Raw genomic sequence first — 20705 nt, 5'->3', positions numbered from 1 at the left:
CGTAAGTGAGAGGGAGGGGTACAGCGAATGGTAAATAGAATGGTTTGAGGAAAAAGACACAGCGATATTTCTGGTTAGATAAAGGGAACGCAATGCGAAATATGTTAGTGCGCTGAGCTTGAAATGCTGGCTGATAAGTATAGCGCTCGATTATTCTATAAAAATATCTGATAGTGGAATATAACCTGACTTCACTTTTAGCGATCAAAACTCTCAACGAATAACCTTATGATGAGTCTTTTGTGTTCATCAAATTTCTTGAATTTCTACAATTGACTTTGCTCCGCAATTAGATCTCTTTTCATAAATACATATTACATTCACTCTGATAATTGCTAACGCCCTAGAAACGACGATAGCCAACACTTTATATCGTTGAGCCCACAAAATATATCAGCACATATCCAGAGAAGCAAGTAATTGTATATTAGGCGGTATCGAAAAATAAAGATTTCAAACCCCCTTTATGCAGGAAATGCTGCAAGTTTCTACCCTTTGTGAAACTGCTTGCCCAGAGAAAATTAAGTATACTTTACCCCGCGTGTCAGTTAATCTATGTCTGAAAAGTCGCATCGCCTACTGGCTACAGCATCTGCGTGCTGTTGTCAAGAAAATCCTAGTATCCGGCGACCAAGGCCACCTTAATTACGTAATGTGCGGTATATCCATTCATCTTCAGCGTCAGCACATCTAAGCCAACGCGATAAGTATCTCATTTCAAATTTATATATTTTGTAAATTTTTCCCAAAACATATACATACATACATACGTGCATAAGTGCGGTCATGCATATGCATAGCTATATATAGCAACATAAATCATCGTTGATATATTTTTTCATTTACCTAAATTGTTAAATTCATGAATTCGAACATTTTCTTAAGTCGATAGTTGCCTAGTTCAACTTTCATCATTGAAGTTTGATTTATTTTGAATTGAATTCAATTTACATCTTCCTTTGTTAGTTCATAAGTTGTTATTGTTAATAAAAACCCTGAACTAATTGAAAGGAAGTTGTACCCGACATGTAGCTTAACCGAATAGTTTTCCGAAGCTCTATGAAGCTCTCGAGAACATCTCTAAAACAGAATAATATATAAACAGAATTTGATTTCAAAGCTCGTTAAAATATCTGAAATACTGGGAGCATGGCGGAACCTGGAATAGGTGACAGCCGGAAATCAGCTGATTGGTACTTCTTTAATATGATTTGATACTTCAACTTCCGGCGCAGTACGATTTTGATATAATTAGTCGTTCGATTTTCAAAAAAAATACATGGAGTTTTTATTTATGTTTGTATGTATGTCACTGTGCTGCCACCTTGTGTGGTTTTCACCATGACTGGGAGCAGAAAATTTCCCTTTGTGACGGTCAGCTTATTTTGTTTATAATATGGTCTAATGTTCAGATATATATATGTATTTATGCTTATATTGAAGTAGCCCGCATATGCCATTAGAAAGTTCAATTAAGCCGCCACAATGTAGTCAAGGAAACGAGCGCGAGTCTGATGAAAGCAGTAAAGCCTGGAGCAACATATGGCGTTGGTAGCAAACCAAAAGAGAGAGGCGTTTCTATTATGGAGCATAATGAATGTGCATGAAATATAAAGTATTGTATGTGCAGATGAGTGTGTATGTACATATATGCTTATGTAGCATGTACCATGTGGCAATTTCATGCAATTTTCATTCATGCTGACGCTACGCTTTTCATTCAACTTCATTTTACTTAACGTCAACGCCAAACAGAAAACAAGTAAGGAAGGCTAAGTTCGGGTGTAACCGAACATTACATACTCAGCTGAGAGCTTTGGAGACAAAATAAGAGAAAATCACCATTTAGCAAAATGAACCTAGGGTAACCCTGGAATGTGTTTGTATGACATGTGTGTCAAATGAAAGGTGTTAAAGATTATTTAAAACGTAGTGGGCCTTAGTTCTATAGGTGGACGCCTTTTCGAGATATCGCCATAAAGGTGGACCAGGGGTGACTCTGGAATGTGTTTGTACGATATGGGTATCAAATTAAAAGTATTAATGAGGGATTTAACAGGGAGTAGCCCTCAGTTGTATATGTGAAGGCGTTTTCGAGATATCGACCATAATGTGGACCAGGGTGACCCAAAACATCTTCTGTCGGGTACCGCTAATTTATTTATATATGTCATACCACGAACAGTATTCTTGCCAAGATTCCAAGGGCTTTTGATTTCGCCCTGCGCACCCATTTTACAAAGTTTTTCTAAAGTTATATTTTGCGTCTATAAACCAATCCAATTACCATGTTTCATCTCTTTTTTCATATTTGGTATAGAATTATGGATTTTTTTTTCATTTTTCGAAATTTTCGATATCGGAAAAGTGGGCGTGTCATAGCCGGATTTCGGCCATATTTTATACCAAGGTAAAGTGACTTCAGATAAGTACGTGAACTAAGTTTAGTTAAGATATATCGTTTCAAGTTTCAAGTTATCGTATTAACGGCCGAGCGGAAGGACATACGATCGACTGTGTATAAAAACTGGGCGTGGCTTCAACCGATGTCGCCCATTTTCACAGAAAACAGTTGTCGTCATAGAATCTATGTCCCTACCAAATTTCACAAGGATTGGTAAATTTTTGTTCGACTTATGGCATTAAAAGTATTCTAGACGAATTAAATGAAAAAGGGCGGAGTTACGCCCATTTTGAAATTTTCTTTTATCTTTGTATTTTGTTGCACCATATTATTACTGGAGTCGAATGTTGACATAATTTACTTTTATACTGTAAAGATATTAAATTTTTTGTTAAAATTTGACTTAAAAAAAAAATTTTTTAAAAGTTGGCATTTCGTCATTCGATTTCGCAAATTTTTATTTAGCACACATATAGTAATAGGAGTAACGTGCATACCAAATTTCATCCTATGATATCTTCAATGGCTGCCAAATTACAGCTTGCAAAACTTTTAAATTACCTTCTTTTAAAAGTGGGCGGTGCCACGCCCATTGTCCAAAGTTTTTCTAGTTTTCTATTTTGCATCATAAGGTCAACGCACCTACCAAGTTTCATCGCTTTATCCGTCTTTGGTAATGAATTATCGCACTTTTTCGGTTTTTCGAAATTTTCGATATCGAAAAAGTGGACGTGGTTGTAGTTCGATTTCGTTCATTTTAAATAGCGATCTGAGATGAGCGCCCATGAACCTACATACCAAATTTCATCAAGATACCTCAAAATGTACTCAAATTATCGTGTTTACAGACGGACGGACATGAAATGAAATAAATGAATTTCTTTTTTCACCCAGATCATTTTGATATATAGAAGTCTATATCTATCTCGATTAGTCTATGCCGTTACGGATTACCGTTATGCGAACAAAGTTAATATAATCTGTGACCTCTGCTCAGCTGAGTATAAAAACGAATTACTCAAGTCCTGGCGCTGCGCTTCCACAAGCGTAACTACATATGTGAATTTATGTGTGTGTATCGTTAAAAAGTTTTGCAGTTTACCTAAGGTCAACCTTTATTTTTTCTGTCCAGTTTCTTAGTTATTCATCCAAGTTTTTTGTGTTTTTTTTTACAATTTCACAAATGAGGTTTTCTCGACTAAACTCATAGCCGGATCTGGAAGCGCAAACAGCCGTTGTGTTGCCTGCGCTTTTTTGTCCTTTACTTAGGTTTTTCTTTACAATTTTCCATTACAAAGTTTTTTATTATGTTTTTTCTTCTCTGTTACTGTTGCACTTTTTAATAAATACTCATCCAGAGTAAATTATGCCTTTAGAAATCGGGAGTGAATGTAGGTTGTACAATGTGTGAGCGCTAGCTACGAAAAACAAATAGCCTTAGTCGCAAGCAAGCAGCTAACCTGTTTTATTGCCATTTCAAGTCATTTGTGTTATGTGAATGGACTTCTTCGTGCTTGCCCATTTTAATGTAAGTGTAGCAAGTGAGCCAGTCCGCCACAATTAGGCGCTAAGTTAGTGAGGTAGTATGGCAGTCAGTCAAGCGTCATAGTCATCATCAACATCTGACCAACGCTTTGCTCCATTTACATACAATTGCTGCAAATGTGGGATGTAATAATAGTTCGCCCAAAGAAATGTTCCGTTATTCTGTGCTGTTATCATAGTCGTTTGCATCAGAACCACCCGATTAATATTTGGGTTTGAGGCAGTTCGAGCACAAACTGATAACTAGTATACTTTTCAAGTATCAAGCGTTGTTTGTCAACAGTGGCTTAAAATTGGCTGGAAATCATTGCGTTTAAAAAAAAATGTTTTTTTTTTTTATATGACGAAAAATGCTATATCACAAGTTGAGACAAAGATAGTTTTCAACTTGTACTCAAATACGTGCATATGTCTTGCCTCGTTGCTCGTTAATCAATGACCAAACCGCCACCGCCACGATGATTTTACTTTACACAGCCATAGTTTCAATATTGTTGACCACTGACTAAAACGACTTTTACTTCTGCGATTGATTTTTCTGCTGTTTCCCTAAGAAAGATTTAGAACTGTATTTTCACGAGAAAAATGCATACCATTCGATTAATTTCTTTTTGCAGAGATATACGGGACTATTTACGGTGTAAATAAGAGCATTTAGGCTCAAAACGTGCAGACATTTAAGAGCGTTGGGCCATCCTCAGTGCACTATTTTGTTACTTAAGTGCTTTTAGACTATCCTGAGAGGCCTGTTCACCCGTTTTTAAAACGTTAACTGAGCTTTTTCAATACTCATATCATATATCTTTATCAAGGTTGATTGTGACTAGATTACAGGTTAACATAGTACTAGTTTAACAATTTTAAAATGAGGTTTACTGAGATAAGTAATAAGACCCAATGCGTGCCTTAAACAGAGGCCTTGGCATGTTGCTTACTACGTCAAATTAATACAGGTCACCATACGAAGGCTAGCTCTGGCATATTTTAACAGGTAATAGTGTACCAAGGGTGCTCTCAAGGGAAGCACTGTTCACTCTGTCTGAGTTCGATCGGTACGTTGTAGCACAACAATATCCTTCTAACTACTTGACAGTATTTCAGTTAATCTAAGGCGGTTGGCAACTATCCTTAAGTAGCGGGTAGATCAATTGGCGAATCGCTGCATAGCATAAGCTTTGTTTCGTACAAGGCCGACATTGATCGCTTGGATAATTATACTCCTCAGTTTAAACATCGCAATCTCTAACGAACTTTCGTTAGTCCCCCGTCGCATACTTTTGTTTCTATATCATATGTTTACCTGAAGCTAACGAGAGCATTCATGATGACTTCGCTACTTCTCCGCTTTAATTTAGCTACTAAAATTTTGTTTCAAAAACTGCAACAACAACAAAATTAACAAGAATAACAAAAACAAAATGTAAAAATTTATATCCTTCTCAGTCTTGACGGTAATAAAATGTTAACGTAGAAAAGTGGATATGGCAAGAAAAAAAAAAACAAATGTAGGCTAAAAAAGTTTATTCTGGATAAAAAGTTTAAGAAAATAAATAGAAAAAGTAAGCAAGTGTGTGGAAAAAGATGGAAAGGAAGGCAACGAAATAAGAAAGTAGAAAACAAAATCAAAAAAGCAGATACTTACTAAGGTAGGAAGGGGATGTGCAAGAAGAAAATGTGTACAGGTGGATTAAAAATTACTAAATTGAGTATATGTTAGAACGAGTGTTGCTCAAAGTATTTATAGAGTATGCAATAATGTTGCGTTGTTGCTCTTAGAACTAAACAATGTTGAAAGTTTTATAAAGAAAAAATGGAGCAGTAGAAAGAAAATGAAAGGTAGAGAAAAAAGCTGACCTGCACATTACATATGCGGCAACCATTTCGAAATAAAGCGATATTTTGAGAATTTATGAGTCTAGTTGGATAATGTGGTACGTGAATGCAGCTGTTAGGTAGTTATTTTATTTAAAGCTACTTTAAAGAAATATTAAGTACTAGCATAGCCGTCTGACGTTGTCCTACCAGAAAACTGGTTTTCCTACATATGAAAAGAGGGTTTTCCTCCCGTTCTTATAAACTGGCAATCGTACGGGCCGAGTTCTTGAGTCCCTATATTGAGGAGATTGGAAAGGACTTGTTTCTAATCATCTCCTACTCTCCCTACTTCAAAGACAAAGCAAGGTATTTTTTTTGTAATTATTAATTATGCTAGTATTACTGCTGTCGGAATGTACGTGATAGCGATCAACACGGCACCGTTTGGAAACGGCACTCTTCAAACCCACTGAATGGAAGGCTGAAAAGCACTCATTACCAGTCCCTCATTGTTCGATAGGATATATGTACTTATTTTCGAATGTGCCATACATATATACGATAGAGATGAGAAAAAGATAAGCATAGGGCAGGCTGTGAAGAGATTATCGCATTGTTTCAACAAACTAGTTTTAATTCTAAGATATGTATTATGTATGTAATGAATGTATATGTATTAGAATTAGACTGATGTATATGCCATACATCTAATATGCTTTCTTTTTTCTCTATTTTCAGAGCTAACTAAAATCAACACTACCTACTCTTATATTATCAAGTTTTTTTCGTCAACTAAAGAAGCACAAAAAACACTTAATTCTACAAAAGCTAAACTGTGACAAAACGAAACAAAAAATATCAATGTAAACATAAAAAAAGTTTCACATATTAAGCTAAAAACCCACTCGAATATACTAAACAAAAATTTACACAAAACAAGCAAAATGCAATTTTCTACACAACACACAACAACCACAACTATCAACACAATAAGTAGAAGAAGAAAAATTTCAACGTCATCTCAACAAAACCTGCAACACAATTCACTTCACCCGCGCTACAATAATAAAAACACCACCCGCAAAATGTTTTCCCAACAGTGCCTTTCTTCCCGCAACTATAACTTTAACTATCAACGATTACTACAAATTGCACTACTGTGCACAGTGGCGCTGCAGGTGGTGCCGTTGGCGCATTGTTTCGATGTTGGTGAGTATTTTTTTATTTGTTTAGATTACAAATTTTTAATTGCATATAAGTATATTTAGATTTTATTGTGTGGAAGTATTATTTGAATTTTTATTGCTGTAAATTTTATTTTATATAACAATTGCAATGCTGTTCTTTTTATTAAATTTTTTTTATATGAAAAAATTTACAAATTGATATAAAGGTACGTTTTTCATAAAATGAAAAAAGTATACCCAGTTGCAATACTGAAAATCGTATACAATTTTCGTTATGAACTTGGTTCAGTTAAAACAAAACTATTTTCAAAGTCAATTTATTTGAATGGAAAGAATTCGTTTAAGCTATACCCAGTTGCAGTGGCAAATCAAAACTCGTTTTTGTATATCAATTTTAAATAACGGCTAAAATAAATTTGCTTAAGATAGAATTTGATTTTAAAAAATTATATACCCAGTTGCAAAAAAGTACATATTTCCTTTTTACTGCTGAAAATTGGTTGATTTTATTTTTTTTAATTTTTTTTATTATAAAACTCCTACTTTGATGCAGATCGTTTTTATTTGATAATAACTTTTTTTATAGCCAGCAACAACTCCGAAAGTCGTATATAATTTAAGTTATAAACTTGTTTCAGTTCCAACAGAATAAGTTTTAAATACAATTTACTTCAATGGAAAGACTGTGTTTAAAAAATACCCAGTTGCAGCGGCAAATCGAAACTTGTTTTAATCTTTTGAGTTAATATAAACCGACTAAAATAAACTTGTTTAAGCTGAAATTTAGAAAAAAAAAAACAATGTAATATACCCAGTTGCAAAAAAGAAAAGTTACAGACGTTTTTAATAAAAATCTAATTTACAAATACCCAGTTGCGAATTAAAAAAAAAAAATATTTTTTTGGATCAAATTAAAAAACCATAAGCAGTCACTACACTGCAAAAGTAAGTGCATTCCATTTGTTAAAATCATGTATACCAGATGCAGCTCACCGCCACAAATGTATTCTTGTTACAGGCTTTATTAAGACACAAAATAAGTATGACAAACGCGATTATACTAATGAAAAAAATATGTATACCCAGTTGCAGTGCGAAGGAAGAAATTTGAGTTTCTTTACGACCATTATTTTAAAATTGAGATATATATATATATATGTATGCATAAAAAGTTGTGTATGCACAGTTTAAAATTAAACCTAGATTTTCATAAGAAAATGTATTATTACAAGAAAATAGCACCAAAAATTAAAAAAAATAGAAATTATGACCCCTTCCGCAATCACCCCAAAAAAATGTATCGCCTTTTATTCCACTATAATTTCGGTATTAACGAAATCCAAACTATTTTCGGCATCAATTCACTGACCAGCTGCCTTCTAGTAAGTTCATTGACCATGCCACAAGGTGTGTGTGCAACACTTCAACAAATTCCAGCTAAAACTGTTATAAAGAATTACCTCTCTAATAAAGGAGATGAAAAGAGGAGAACGATGCTTCACAGAGCTTGAAAATCAGCAACGCATGAACATTAATTTTAACTCTTTGCCGGCATGACGCGACGAGCCGCATAATTCCGTGTTCATGCCACATGCAACAGCAACCAGTGCAAGTAGCGAGCAGCAATGTGTATGTGATGTCTGAAAATAATACACAGCATGACATCGAATGTGGCTGCTTCACAATCGATAGCAAATGTAACAATAACAATTACAGCAACAGTATCAGCCAGTCGCACAGCATCAGGCAAACACACAGCCAGCCTCTTTCGTAGCTAAATTCTCCTTTGGCTGCCTTATGCTCTCCTCCCTCCGCCTGCTCCAGTGCAAGCATTTATAGTGCTACTCTACGTTTGCTTTTTGCTGCCAATCCAATCAACAGGAAACCAATCATGCCACCAAATAGTTTAGCCGCACAGTGGGTGCAACAGCTGCGCCAAAACAGAAAGAAGCATCATTAATTGACATTGAAGCGTAGCCACAAAAATGAACGGAAAATTAAAATAAAAAACATGTTTTTATGCTTTTTTTGTGATGATGATGCTCTACGCCAACCTAAATTGGCAGCTATATACGCCTCTGTTTGGGTAGCACAGTGAGTTAGAGAGCGCAAAGCAAGGCACAAAAATTCTCTCATTGTAAACCACTTTGAAAAGTGACAATCCATACTGGTTTGCCACCAAGTTTTAAGTTGTTGCCTGTCTGTATGTTGTATTATAAGTGTGCGAAAAATTCGCTCAAAAACTAGTGAAATATCACCAGAGGAAATCATGTCACAGAAAACAAAAAAGTTCACGCAGTTCAAAATTAGATCTGCGAGTGCTCAAGGAAAGTGGTTTAAAATTTTAGAAAGACCTAAAAGGGATGTTGAATATAATCTTACTGAGCTGCGGTGTTTACCTTCCCTCTCATAAGTTTTACCATACATATAAAATACACCAAGCATATCTCTGCAACTCTGTCATGTGGGCTCCTGAATAAGTTTTAGATGGCTACAGTAAAGAGGAAGATTTCGATCTGGTTCCCATGGCAGATCTCCCAACACGAAAAGAAAAAATTATTTTTACATCCCATTCTTATTTATCACGATGAATTTGATAGCGCAGATTCCAATATTGGTCTTACCAATGAGGTACAACGCATTTTGATAAAGTACGGGTGATGGAGTTCCAACGTTTAACAAAGACCAAAACCGCTCTAGCCCTGTGCTCACAACTTCCAGTATGAGGAAGGACTCATTGTATCATTTTAATCTATGAAGTATGCAACAAACTTCAGTAGCGTAGTCCGGAATGAAAGAAAGGCCCCGTTATCATTGGAAGTTTCGCCTAAGTTTAAGCTCTGATTGTAGGTCAGCACTCTCTGATTGTAATTAATCCAAGCTGTTTCGGTAATTGTTTTGGATTTTTGTGGAAACACTTGCTCCTAATATTGTTTTTTTAGGTGTTTCTTCAATCACATCTCCTCATAGTTGTAATAAAAAAAAGTCAACGTCCAAAAGGTTGTTGCTATGGAAAAATCACCCTTCAAGTAGTCATGCATAGAAAAAATATGTTCTGCTTCTCGTTGTTTTATTTATATTCTCTGAGAAGCGAGTCCATGCTCCCACCTTATAATGGAGCTCTTTATGATTCAACGAACTGTCGCTTTTATGAACTGCGTTTTCTTATCTTTTATGTACATATATGAAATTATGGCCGCATTAATAAAATTATATTGAAAATGTTCAATTTTCTGCATTAAAATTCCATTTCCCACACCACCATAAGCTATTTCTTACGCTCTCAGCAATTTCTGTTTTCTCCAGTTTTTGATTTATTGCCATCTATTTACTCGTTCTCTAAACCACCAATAACCAATATACATCAAATTGCACATCTAGCGCTTAGAGAAATTTAAGTTTTTTTATTGGTATTTTTAGCCACCACAATTTGGTCTCACAGTGGCCGCCAAGAAGCTCGTGCGTGAAAAAAGCTCACCGCGGGTGGTTTATTGCTAGCAAAAATGTGGCCATATTCAATTCCTGTGGAGTGCATACAACCACTCATCGGTTCAGAAGCTATGTACATAGAAGGATGACCAGCAGACCCAAAGCAGTCCCCATTTCTAGATAAACACCATTCACTATGAATACCACCACCCGTCGCGTAAATCTGTCTATGGTATCCTTCTTCTGCGCCTAAATATTCGAAAGTCTTACCGCGGCTATGCGTGCAACATCGTTTGGTGGCTTTAATGAGTATGTTGTTATTTAATTTTATGCATCGATTTAATTGGAAAAGAGTTTTTAATGCAATTTTTTACATGCATACGTTTTCTTTTTTAGCGCTTAAGTTTAGTATACAAGATAGATGCATTTAATTATGTACATGATCTTTTGTATTTGCGAATTTCACAAGCCGGCATTTTGAAGATTAGGAAGATTTTATAAAAAGTAGTAGGAATTGCATGAAACTTCTTCGCAGTTTTCCTTTGTTACTGCTGTTTGTTAAAGAGGGTTTTACTTCTGTAATAGTAGTATAAAATAGTAGAAGAAAGTGTAATAAATTGTTTAAGTGTTTTTTTAATTTTAAAGCACTGTTTCTGACTTTCATCGGAAATTCTGGTTTTTAAATCCATCACATAGAGCATATGAAGGTTAAAATAGTTTTGAAAACAGTAGTAGAAAATTTGTGACATTTTTATGGGCGTCCTTTTAAGTATTTAATTAGAGTTTGGCTTTTGAATGAGAATTTTGACTTATCAAAAATAGTAGTAGAAAATGTAGAGGAATGAAATGGTATTAGAAAGTGTATTACACTTTTTGAAAGCCTTTTATTTTTAAAGAACTGGCGTTTGGGCCTTTTCTCCTGTAGATTTTTTTCTTTAAATCTGTCACTGTCTGTCAAGAGCGTTAGAAAGTAAAAAATAATTTTAAAAATAGTAGTAGAAATTATGTGAACTTTGTTTTATTTTAAAAGAACTGATTTAGACCTTTTTTAAATCCATCACATAGAGCATATGAAGTTTAAAATAATTTTGAAAACAGTAGTAGAAAATTTGTGACATTTTTATGGGCGTCCTTTTAAGTATTTAATTAGAGTTTGGCTTTTGAATGGGAATTTTGACTTATCAAAAATAGTAGTAGAAAATGTAGAGGAATGAAATGGTAGTAGAAAGTGTATTACACTTTTTGAAAGCCTTTTATTTTTAAAGAACTGGCGTTTGGGCCTTTTCTCCCGTAGATTTTTTTCTTTAAATCTGTCACTGTCTGTCAAGAGCGTTAGAAAGTAAAAAATAATTTTAAAAATAGTAGAAGAAATTATGTGAACTTCGTTTTATTTTAAAAGAACTGATTTAGAGCTTTTTTATAGAGATTTCGTTTCTTAAATTTGTCACGAAGGGCGTATGTTGGTTAAAATTAGTTTTAAAAATAGTAGTAAAATTATGTTAATTTTGTTTTATTTTGAAAGGTTGTGCTTTTTTAAGGAAATTTTGGTTCTTCAAATCTGTCAGTTGTAGAAGTTGCGTGAACCTTGCTTTGTTTAAAAAAAACTGCCTTTTTTGCAAAAATTTTGGTTTTTTAAATCTGTGAAGAAAGTAATTAAAATTTGTTTTGAAAAAAGAAGAAGAATTAGAAGTAGAAAGTAGTAGTATTTTTGTATTTCTTGGCTGATTTTTTAAGTTTATTGTTTTTAAATTCATCCGGATCAACATATGTATGTATGTATATTTGGGGTGTTTTTTATAGTAATTTTTTCATTTAAAGCAAACGCATCAGATGTCCAAATGAGCGTAGAAAAAACCTTTAGATAGTAGAAAGTCTATGAAATTCGGAGAGCATCTTGAGTGGATTTTGAAAAATTCGACATTCACAACAAAGTCTTGTGAATTTTTACTTTATCAGAAAGGAGTGGAAAGCGTACCAATTTCCTAGAGATTTAAATACTTTTTTGGGAGATCATGCAGATCTTATGGCTTCTATAACTTTACCGAGCCTAAAGCCTTTTAAATGCAAAACTAACTCAAGAAACTAGTAGAAAATGGTTTATGAAATAAAAAAAAAAAAATAAATGTAAGGCGCAATAACCTCCGAAGAGATCTAAGGCCGAGCTTCTCTTCCAATTTGCGTCGTGCTCCTCTTGATTTTCCCTACGAATTGGCCGGACGGGACCTACATGTTTTATGCCGACTCCGAACGGCATCTGCAAGGCAGATGAGTTTTCACTGAGAGCTTTTCATGGCAGAAATACACCCGGAGCGCTTGCCAAACACTGCCGAGGGGCGACCCCGCTTAGAAAAATTTTCTTATAATTGAAAAACATTATTTCTAAAATTTTGATGTTGCTTTGCCCGGGAGCTGAACCCAGGGCATACAGTGTGATAGGCGGAGCACGCTACCATCACACCACGGTGGAGTTTCGGAGTTCTTTTTCGATGTTTTTCGCTGACTTTTATTGAGATATGTCTCACTAAAATTTACTATCAGACTTAGTAAAGGCTAAAAAATAAAAAAAAGAGTAATAGAAAAAGGAGTATGTGATATTTTGAGAGTTTTTTTCCGAATATTTCTCGTTTGGTTTTGTGAAGACTTCGACTTAAAATTCAAACCGAATACTTTATGCAGTTTAAAATATTTTGAATTTGAAATAGTAGTTGAAGTATGTGAAAATTTTTACGCATTTGTTGTACGTTTTCTTTACGAAACGTCTAGCATTTCTTCAGCGCTGTGTATCTAGCTTTAATTTGTTGAACTTTTATTGCTGTTCTTCTTCTTCATCTTTATGTGTCTGTCATTCACACATCATTTACAATACTCGCGTTGTGTCCAGTTTATTTTTTGTGTTGCTTAGTGCTTTTTTTTTCGTTGCTTATTAATGAGTACTTTGCAATTTTCATATAAACAAATTAATAAATGTTTGCCGTTGGCAATATAAACATTATGAAAGCGTAAAATAAATATGCTGTTAATTTTTAACATAACTTGTTTATTGCTTAAATGGTTATTGGTTTTTAAATTGTTTCACAGGAAATTAAATGAAGGGAATTACAGTGTGTCATAAAAAAGCGAGTATATCAATTAATATATTGCTCGATTGTTCTTAATATTTATTTCCTTAAACTTTGGTTATTAGGATTTTCAGTATTGAAAGCTGAAAACGTATCCTTTTGAGCATCAATCAATGATCGAAAACAGGGCCCATATTAAGGGTTACGGGCAGTGACTGAAAACCATTTTCAATCAAGCGTTAACTATGCAACTGTCTAACTATTTCTAAAAAATATAATAAGTTGAGGATCTAACGAGTACTATTTGTCGCTGGTTCGCATATGCAAATAATCCTATCCATCATTTCAGAGCTATTGTGATTTAAAAAATTAGTGTCGATCACGGATCGTAACACGTAATACGGGATCAGGTCTGACAGCATGGCATAGATATGAACAGAAACGTTAAAAGAGTTGCTAATGAGCTGAGTTAAAGTTCTTTTGGAGAGGACTGGTATGCAATAAATCCAACAGAAGTACTTGGTAACATACACGGAGATTACAGGCTCAGAGAGTTTGAGTAAGAGACACTCAACTTCATAAACACAAAGCCTTCGACGGAAAGCTCTGCTTTGCACCGTTGCAAGAACGGAAAGCTAATAGGATAGTCCTTCAATTCCTCGCTTATTTAAAAGATCTTAAATTTTTAATGCGGGAATTCTCAGACACGAAGCAATTTTTTGCGAAAATGGCCGAAGTCGACAGCTATCACAAAATTTAACATTTCTGTACCATCCTTTGCTTAATCTCTCCAAACAAAATAATTAAGAAAATCGATAGTGAAATCTGTCAAAAATTTCTTGCCCATCAATATACCGCAATATTGGTTATCTAGAAACTTCCCTCAGATTCCATTATTATTATTTTTTTTATTATAGTTCGCTTGAAATTTCGATGAGATTCTTTAAGAGGGATAGCGAAGGAAAAGCTTTGGTGCCCCACACTTGCCAGGCATCAAATTGTGCTACAGAGAAGTCGCAAGCCTCTGTTAGGCTATGCTGGGATGAAAAAAAAAGAGTTATCTATCAGAAAGGCGGGAGTGAGAATGAAACTATGCGTTCTTTAAGAAGGTGTTACATATGGGAAAGTAGAATGTCCAAAGCGATGGCAGGTTAGAAGAATATGCTCCTACCTGGCACTCACTGAGGGTACTTTTAGTGGACATAAATGTCTGCCAGTGAAATTATTCGATCCAGGTTCACCTTGGTTGGTCAGTTAATTGCGGTGACGTGTGGATAGAGAAATACTAGCCCAAGTATTGCACGGAGCGCCGTTCTTATGCACATTCTGTTGAAATCACTGCTCTTTATGTAGGGCTGGTCGGTAAAACGGCTGATATCTTTTGCGAACGTTTAGCTACTTTCTGAAGTTCCAGCATTATATAACTGCCCATAGTTATAAACCTAGTGTGAGCTAAGGTTGGGCATGCACACAGTGATATGCGACTGTTTCTTTGCTTCCTTTCCGATGCAATTTCTGCAAAGGCTGTTGAAAGTTATTCCCATTCTCTCAGCATACAGGCCGAACGACCGGTATCCCGTGATTGTGGCAGTGATCCCAACAATTTATCTCCTTAACCTATTTTGTATGTCCTCTGCTCTCCACCTATAGCAGTGCGGCAATGTTTGCAAGTTTTTCCGCCTTTTCGTTGTCCTCAATGTTCCTGTGCGGCTTGAAACGGCCGGTTCCAACTGCAGATGGCCTTAAAAGAATTGATGGGAGAGTTAAACGCCAATGAGCGCTGCTTGGCTATTTGAGTAAAGGCACACAAGGTGCCTCCTCACCGAGTTTTCCAACAGGACCATATACGTTCTCTATATACCCATAACTTCCGCTTCGAAGATACTAGCAAAGCTGGGAAGACGGACTGACAGCGACTAATTACGATGCTCACAGAAATTTCTTCTTAGACAGGAAATCTCTTCAGAGCTTATTCAAACTTATTTTCTCAAATACGTTGTTTGCCAAACTTTTCGTAATTGCTAATTGCGACCATGTCCATCATGCTATCAGACAGTTTTTAGGGATGATCGCACTGTTGATCGCACATTGATTTTACGAGCGAAGGGGAAAAGGGCACACGCGCATGACACAAAACAGATCCATCATTGACTGTCGGAGACGTAAGAATTAGCTGAAATATTTTTTTTTTGTTAGATTCAACCCAACTGCTTCCTCATTACCAGAGCCGACTAACTTCCTTACTGCCAAACAACAAACACATTCTCCTTAATGCAAAAGCACAAACTCACGTACACAGAAGTACTACAAAACAACTGAAAGTGATCATAAATCAGACATACTTTCATAGTTGTGTTTCCTATTTTTGCGACTCAGAACACAATGTACGAGTATTTAATTAGATTCGTCGCCGTCGTATTGTACAAACTACGTCAAATGACTTATTTCTCAACATAACTGTCATTTAAAACAATTTATGGTATAGGGAGCGCTAGTAAATAGATATTTAGTAGTGAAGAAGATACCAAATCAAGAGGTAAACCAAACAATTGGTTAGAAGACAGTCCCTCAATACAAACAATCAGCTACAAGCAGCAACAACCTACAGCGATCCATCATTTTGTCTATTTGCGATGTAAAATCACTTCATCATCGACATTCACTGCGGCATGTGATTGTTTGGTTGATCGTCTTTGCTGTCTTCGTCGCCAAAGTTAGAGGCGTAGTGGTTGCGCATGCGCATTGCATTGTGCATTGTTTGCTTTAAACGCATCTATCAAATCTCTGCCCTTTTAGAAATTCTTACTGCAACTTTGTTGTTGTTTTTCCTTGATTCTTACTTCGCATTTCATTTTCAATCAATTTCATTTTCGTCTTATTGTCATGTCTGCTTGTAGTAAATTACGTTCAATCACATAAACAGAGCGGAAGCGCCTGCGGTATAGCCCTTGATTTGGGTTGGTTAGTTACTCCATGGGGGAGTAATATGTAGCTGTGACTGTCGTTTGGGATTTGGTCGTCATTATGGCATTGTGACGCTTTTGTATGATTTCGCTACGGCAAGCAGTGACCATTGATCATTGCTTGCATGGGCGCGTCACAGCACTTGAAAGAACTTCATGAATTTGCTTGGTGATGCATTCTTGAAGCTTTGAAATTTATTACTCTTACCAACGTATTTATATACTTATTGCTAGTTTGCAACGATTTGTTGCATGATTTCATAGGAGCTGCATGTTGCTGAAAAGTACGTAATTTACGTTGAGGATGGAATTAGCTAAGGACCTACATCTACGAGGAAGGATCGAAATTTACGCGTGAGTATCCGTAACTAACGTTCGTGATGTACATGAGTAGATAAGGAACTGAATCTACGTAGATCATGGGTCTACGAGGTTGATTACAATAGCCTTCACCAAAAATTTTACGTAAAATAATGATGATAATAAAAGTGATAAGAAGGCGAGAAAGTGACCGTTATATTCAGTAATTAATTTCCTATATCACAGGATCAGCAATAATGTCACTCACTTTATTGTTCATGTTTACTAGCGTACTGTAGGTCTGACTAGAGAATAGCAAGGCAAGTCTTTGAACCATTTCTTCTAACTAAAACTGAGCCATTCCATAGTTCCCTCGGCTTAATCCCCTCCGCTTCATCCACTCCATTTTTCCCTTGATTATTTCTACTATTCGTTTTCCTGTTCCCTTTCTCTCTTCCTTTAACTCTTCTTTTCCATTCATCTTTTAGATTCCTTTTCCATCTCCCTTTATTTTTCTCTTTCCATTTATATTGTTTTTGTGCCCTTCTCATTTGCATTTTTCTTCCTTTTCTTTTTGTTTTTTTTCCTTCTTCTTTTCGTTTTTTCCATTATTTTGCTTTTTTCCTTTTGCTTTCTCTTTTCCTTTGTGTTTTCTTTTTCCAAATCCTTACTTCTCTCTCTCATTCTCTTTATCTCTCTCTTCCCATTCTCCTTTCTATCGTCTTTCTTTTGTCCATTTTCCTTTCCCTTTGATTTTCCCTGTGCATTTTCAATTCCCTTTCCCCTTTGCTTTCCATTTACCTTTCCTTTTCCTTTCGATTTCGTTTTTGTTTTGCATTTGTCCTCCCCTTTCTCTGCCCCCTTCCTTTGCCCTTACTTCTTGAGTGGCCTAAGAAATGTTGCATTTATTTGACTACCTTGAAAAAATAATCTCCATACAGAATACTGTGGATACTATGTATGTCGTTTGTAAGTGCTAACTTAACTACCGTACCTCGTTCTCATTCTCAACACCTTTTTGTTGCTGGCCTACAACTAAGATTCGACTCAATTGTGACGCATCGTAATAAAGTCGGCAGGGCAAACGGCATTAAAACTTTGTTTTACATTTTTTTCTTTACATGTCACTCAGAGGTGCGTTCATTTAGAAATAAATGCGGCAACAACAATTCAACAGCAACAAAAATAACAACAATAAAACCTATAGCAAAGGTATGCCAGGAGAGTATACGAAATATTGCCACAAATAAAAAACAGCAATATAACGCAAGTCATTTTGAGGTTTATAAATAAATTTTCCAACTGACAACGAACAATTCAAACTCCCGCTACCCGCTTCCTGCTGTCACTTGCGTTTCTTCTGCACCAACAACTTGTCAGTAGCAAATATGCAAAGCGGTAACTTGCAACATTGCGAAGCAATCACAAGTTGCATGTAGCAAATATTGGAGTTGAGTGCTATTTGATTTGTTGCTGTTATTTTTTGTGTTTGCTGTTATTGTTTTCTACGCTTTTGTCGTTTTTATTTTTTTTTTTGTGGTTATTTTTTGGCTTTCTTCTTTAGTGTTTGTTTTTGGCAGTGTTGCATTTTATTAAATTTTTTCGCTTGCAGTTTTATTTATTGTACCGCTTCTCCTCTCCTCACACGCACATTTGCATTATTGTTGCTTTTTGATATGTGGCATTTGAATTTGAAGTGTCAGGCGAATGTGCAACTATGTGGAAATAAAGCGCCATATATGCTCCCTGCTGCGTTGGCACCACTGCCCCCACCATCAACACCACAGATCGAAAAGAGCACCAGCTCTTACAGCTGAAGTAGCCAACAGTGGCATTGATGCATTCATTTAGAAAATGTGTGTTACATTAGTGGACATGGCTTTAGTGTCGTGGTCGTGATTCGTATTTTGTGTTATATATAAGTTTGCCGCTAAACATACATGGAAGTAATAGCAACTAGTTTTTAACTACTATTTTAACTAGTTTTAATCGCTTAAGCGAATAAGACCACTGCTTGGGAAGACCAGGTAAGCTAAGAAAATTTTTAGTTCCGCTCCACTCCCATTCCTACTACTACTCCTACTCCCACTCCCAATCCCGCTTCCACTCCCACTCCCATCCCTACTCCTACCCCTACTCTTACTCTCATTCCCAATTCCACTCCCACTCGCATTCATAGTCCTTGATCCTCTCCTAGTCCGACTAACACAACCACTCCCTCCACCTCTCTCACCTCACCATTCTCATTACCGCTTCCACTGCAGGTCTCACTCCCATTTCCACCCCCACTCCGTCTATCTTACTTTCTCACCTCAATTTCCTTTTATTGTATATTTTAACTAGTTATAATCGCTTAAACGAATAAGACCGCTGCTTGAGAAGACCAGGTAAGCTGAGAAAATGTTGGGTCCCACTCCACTCCCATTCCTACTAATACTCCTACTCCCACTCCCAATTCCGATTTCAATCGCACTCCCATTCCTACTCCTACTCTTACTCTCACTTCGAATTCCTTTCCCATAATTAGTTTTAATCGCTTAAACGAATAAGACCGCTGCTTGAGAACACCAGGTAAGCTAAGAAAATGTTGGGTCCCACTCCACTCCCATTCCTACTAATACTCCTACTCCCACTCCCAATTCCGCTTCCACTCGCACTCCCATTCCTACTCCTACTCATACTCTTACTCTCACTCCCAATTCCACTCCCACTCGCATTCATAGTCCTTCAGTCCTTAGTATATCTCCCCTCAATGTAACTTCTCTCCCAGCATATAAAGGCATTTCTCATATTGTAGCTTCAGTTTCTCCTCTTCCAGTTTGAACCCTGCCTCTCCTCTGTATATTTCACTCACTTTCACTCTCTTAATTTTTCTCCCTTATATTTCTACTTTTTCCTTCTCCCCCAACCTCCATCTATTTTTCTTCATCTCCTTCCTATTTTTTCCTCACACTCACTCCATTATTATCCCCGTGTTCTTCTCCCAATTTCTTTCCTTTTTCGTCCTCTCTCGTTTTTCTTCCTCTACCCCTTTTTTTTCCAGTCCTATCTCTTATTTATTTTCTTAAAATAAATAAATATAAAGCGCGATAACCTCCGAAGAGATCTAAGGCCGAGCTTCTCTTCCAATTTGCGTCGTGCTCCTATTTTTTTCCTACAAATTGGCGGGACGGGACCTACTTGTTTTATGCCGACTCCGAACTGCATCTGCAAGGCAGATGAGTTTTCAGTGAGAGCCTTTCATGGCAGAAATACACTCGAAGTGCTTGCCAAACACTGCCGAGGGGCGACCCCGCTTAGACAAATTTTCTTCTAATTGAAAAAACCTGTTTCTAAAGTTTTTGATGTTGCTTTTTCCGGGGCGTGAACCCAGGATCTTCGGTGTGATAGGCGGAGCACGCTACCATCACACCACCTTTTAAATATTTTCTGCCTATGGCTTTTCGTAACTCTGCTTATCCCATTTGCTTTTCTTCTTAGCCACCACCCTTTGTTAAAACAATCTTTAGCACATCATATTTGATACTCATATTGTGAAAACACATTCAGTGGTCGCCCTGGTCCACACTTTGGTCAATATATCAAAGGAAGGAGGCCCAAATGTTAAGCTCGTCCAATAAGATTTTTTCTAACCTATCGGCCACTGGTCCCCTTTCCGAAAAAAAAGTTATTGAAATAGGCAAAGGAATGCCCCCGTACCAAATTTCAAGAAAATCACACCATGAATACTTTGTTTTAGAATAAGTCGGCCCCTGGTCCACTAGTACCAATCTGTTCTCATCTGGACTAGTTCCAGGAGGAATATTCCATATTTTTTTAGACAAGTTTGCGATTTGACTACAGGATTTATTTATTTCAATAATTTCTACAGTTTCACATACAGGTTGGGTATTTACCTACATACATTAAGACATGTATGGATCTAAGTGACTTGTGTTCTAGCCTTTTTCAATACTCACGCATATGAATAATTGTTTTTTTGTTTTTCTTATTGCGACAGTAG

The 20705-nt window shown here is 36.2% G+C and overlaps 1 protein-coding gene across 4 annotated transcripts in view; it reads left to right on the top strand.

Annotated features, from left to right (window-relative positions):
- The window catches only part of smal (smoke alarm), a 250038-nt gene that overhangs the window by 82152 nt on the left and 147181 nt on the right, over nt 1-20705 (top strand). For 3 of the 4 annotated variants that reach the window (XM_067764537.1, XM_067764536.1, XM_067764535.1), the window contains one exon: nt 6503-6973. In XM_067764537.1, coding sequence (XP_067620638.1) covers nt 6709-6973 — 265 coding nt within the window. In that variant the 5' untranslated portion in view covers nt 6503-6708. The remainder of the gene's footprint in view (nt 1-6502; nt 6974-20705) is intronic. The other variant, XM_067764538.1, reaches the window with a different exon arrangement.

This window comes from Eurosta solidaginis, chromosome 2 (genome assembly GCF_040869045.1).
Source record: "Eurosta solidaginis isolate ZX-2024a chromosome 2, ASM4086904v1, whole genome shotgun sequence".
Lineage (NCBI taxonomy): Eukaryota > Metazoa > Arthropoda > Insecta > Diptera > Tephritidae > Eurosta > Eurosta solidaginis.
The sequence above is the reverse complement of the archived record's forward strand: the minus strand, read 5'-3'. Positions and strand labels throughout refer to the sequence as shown.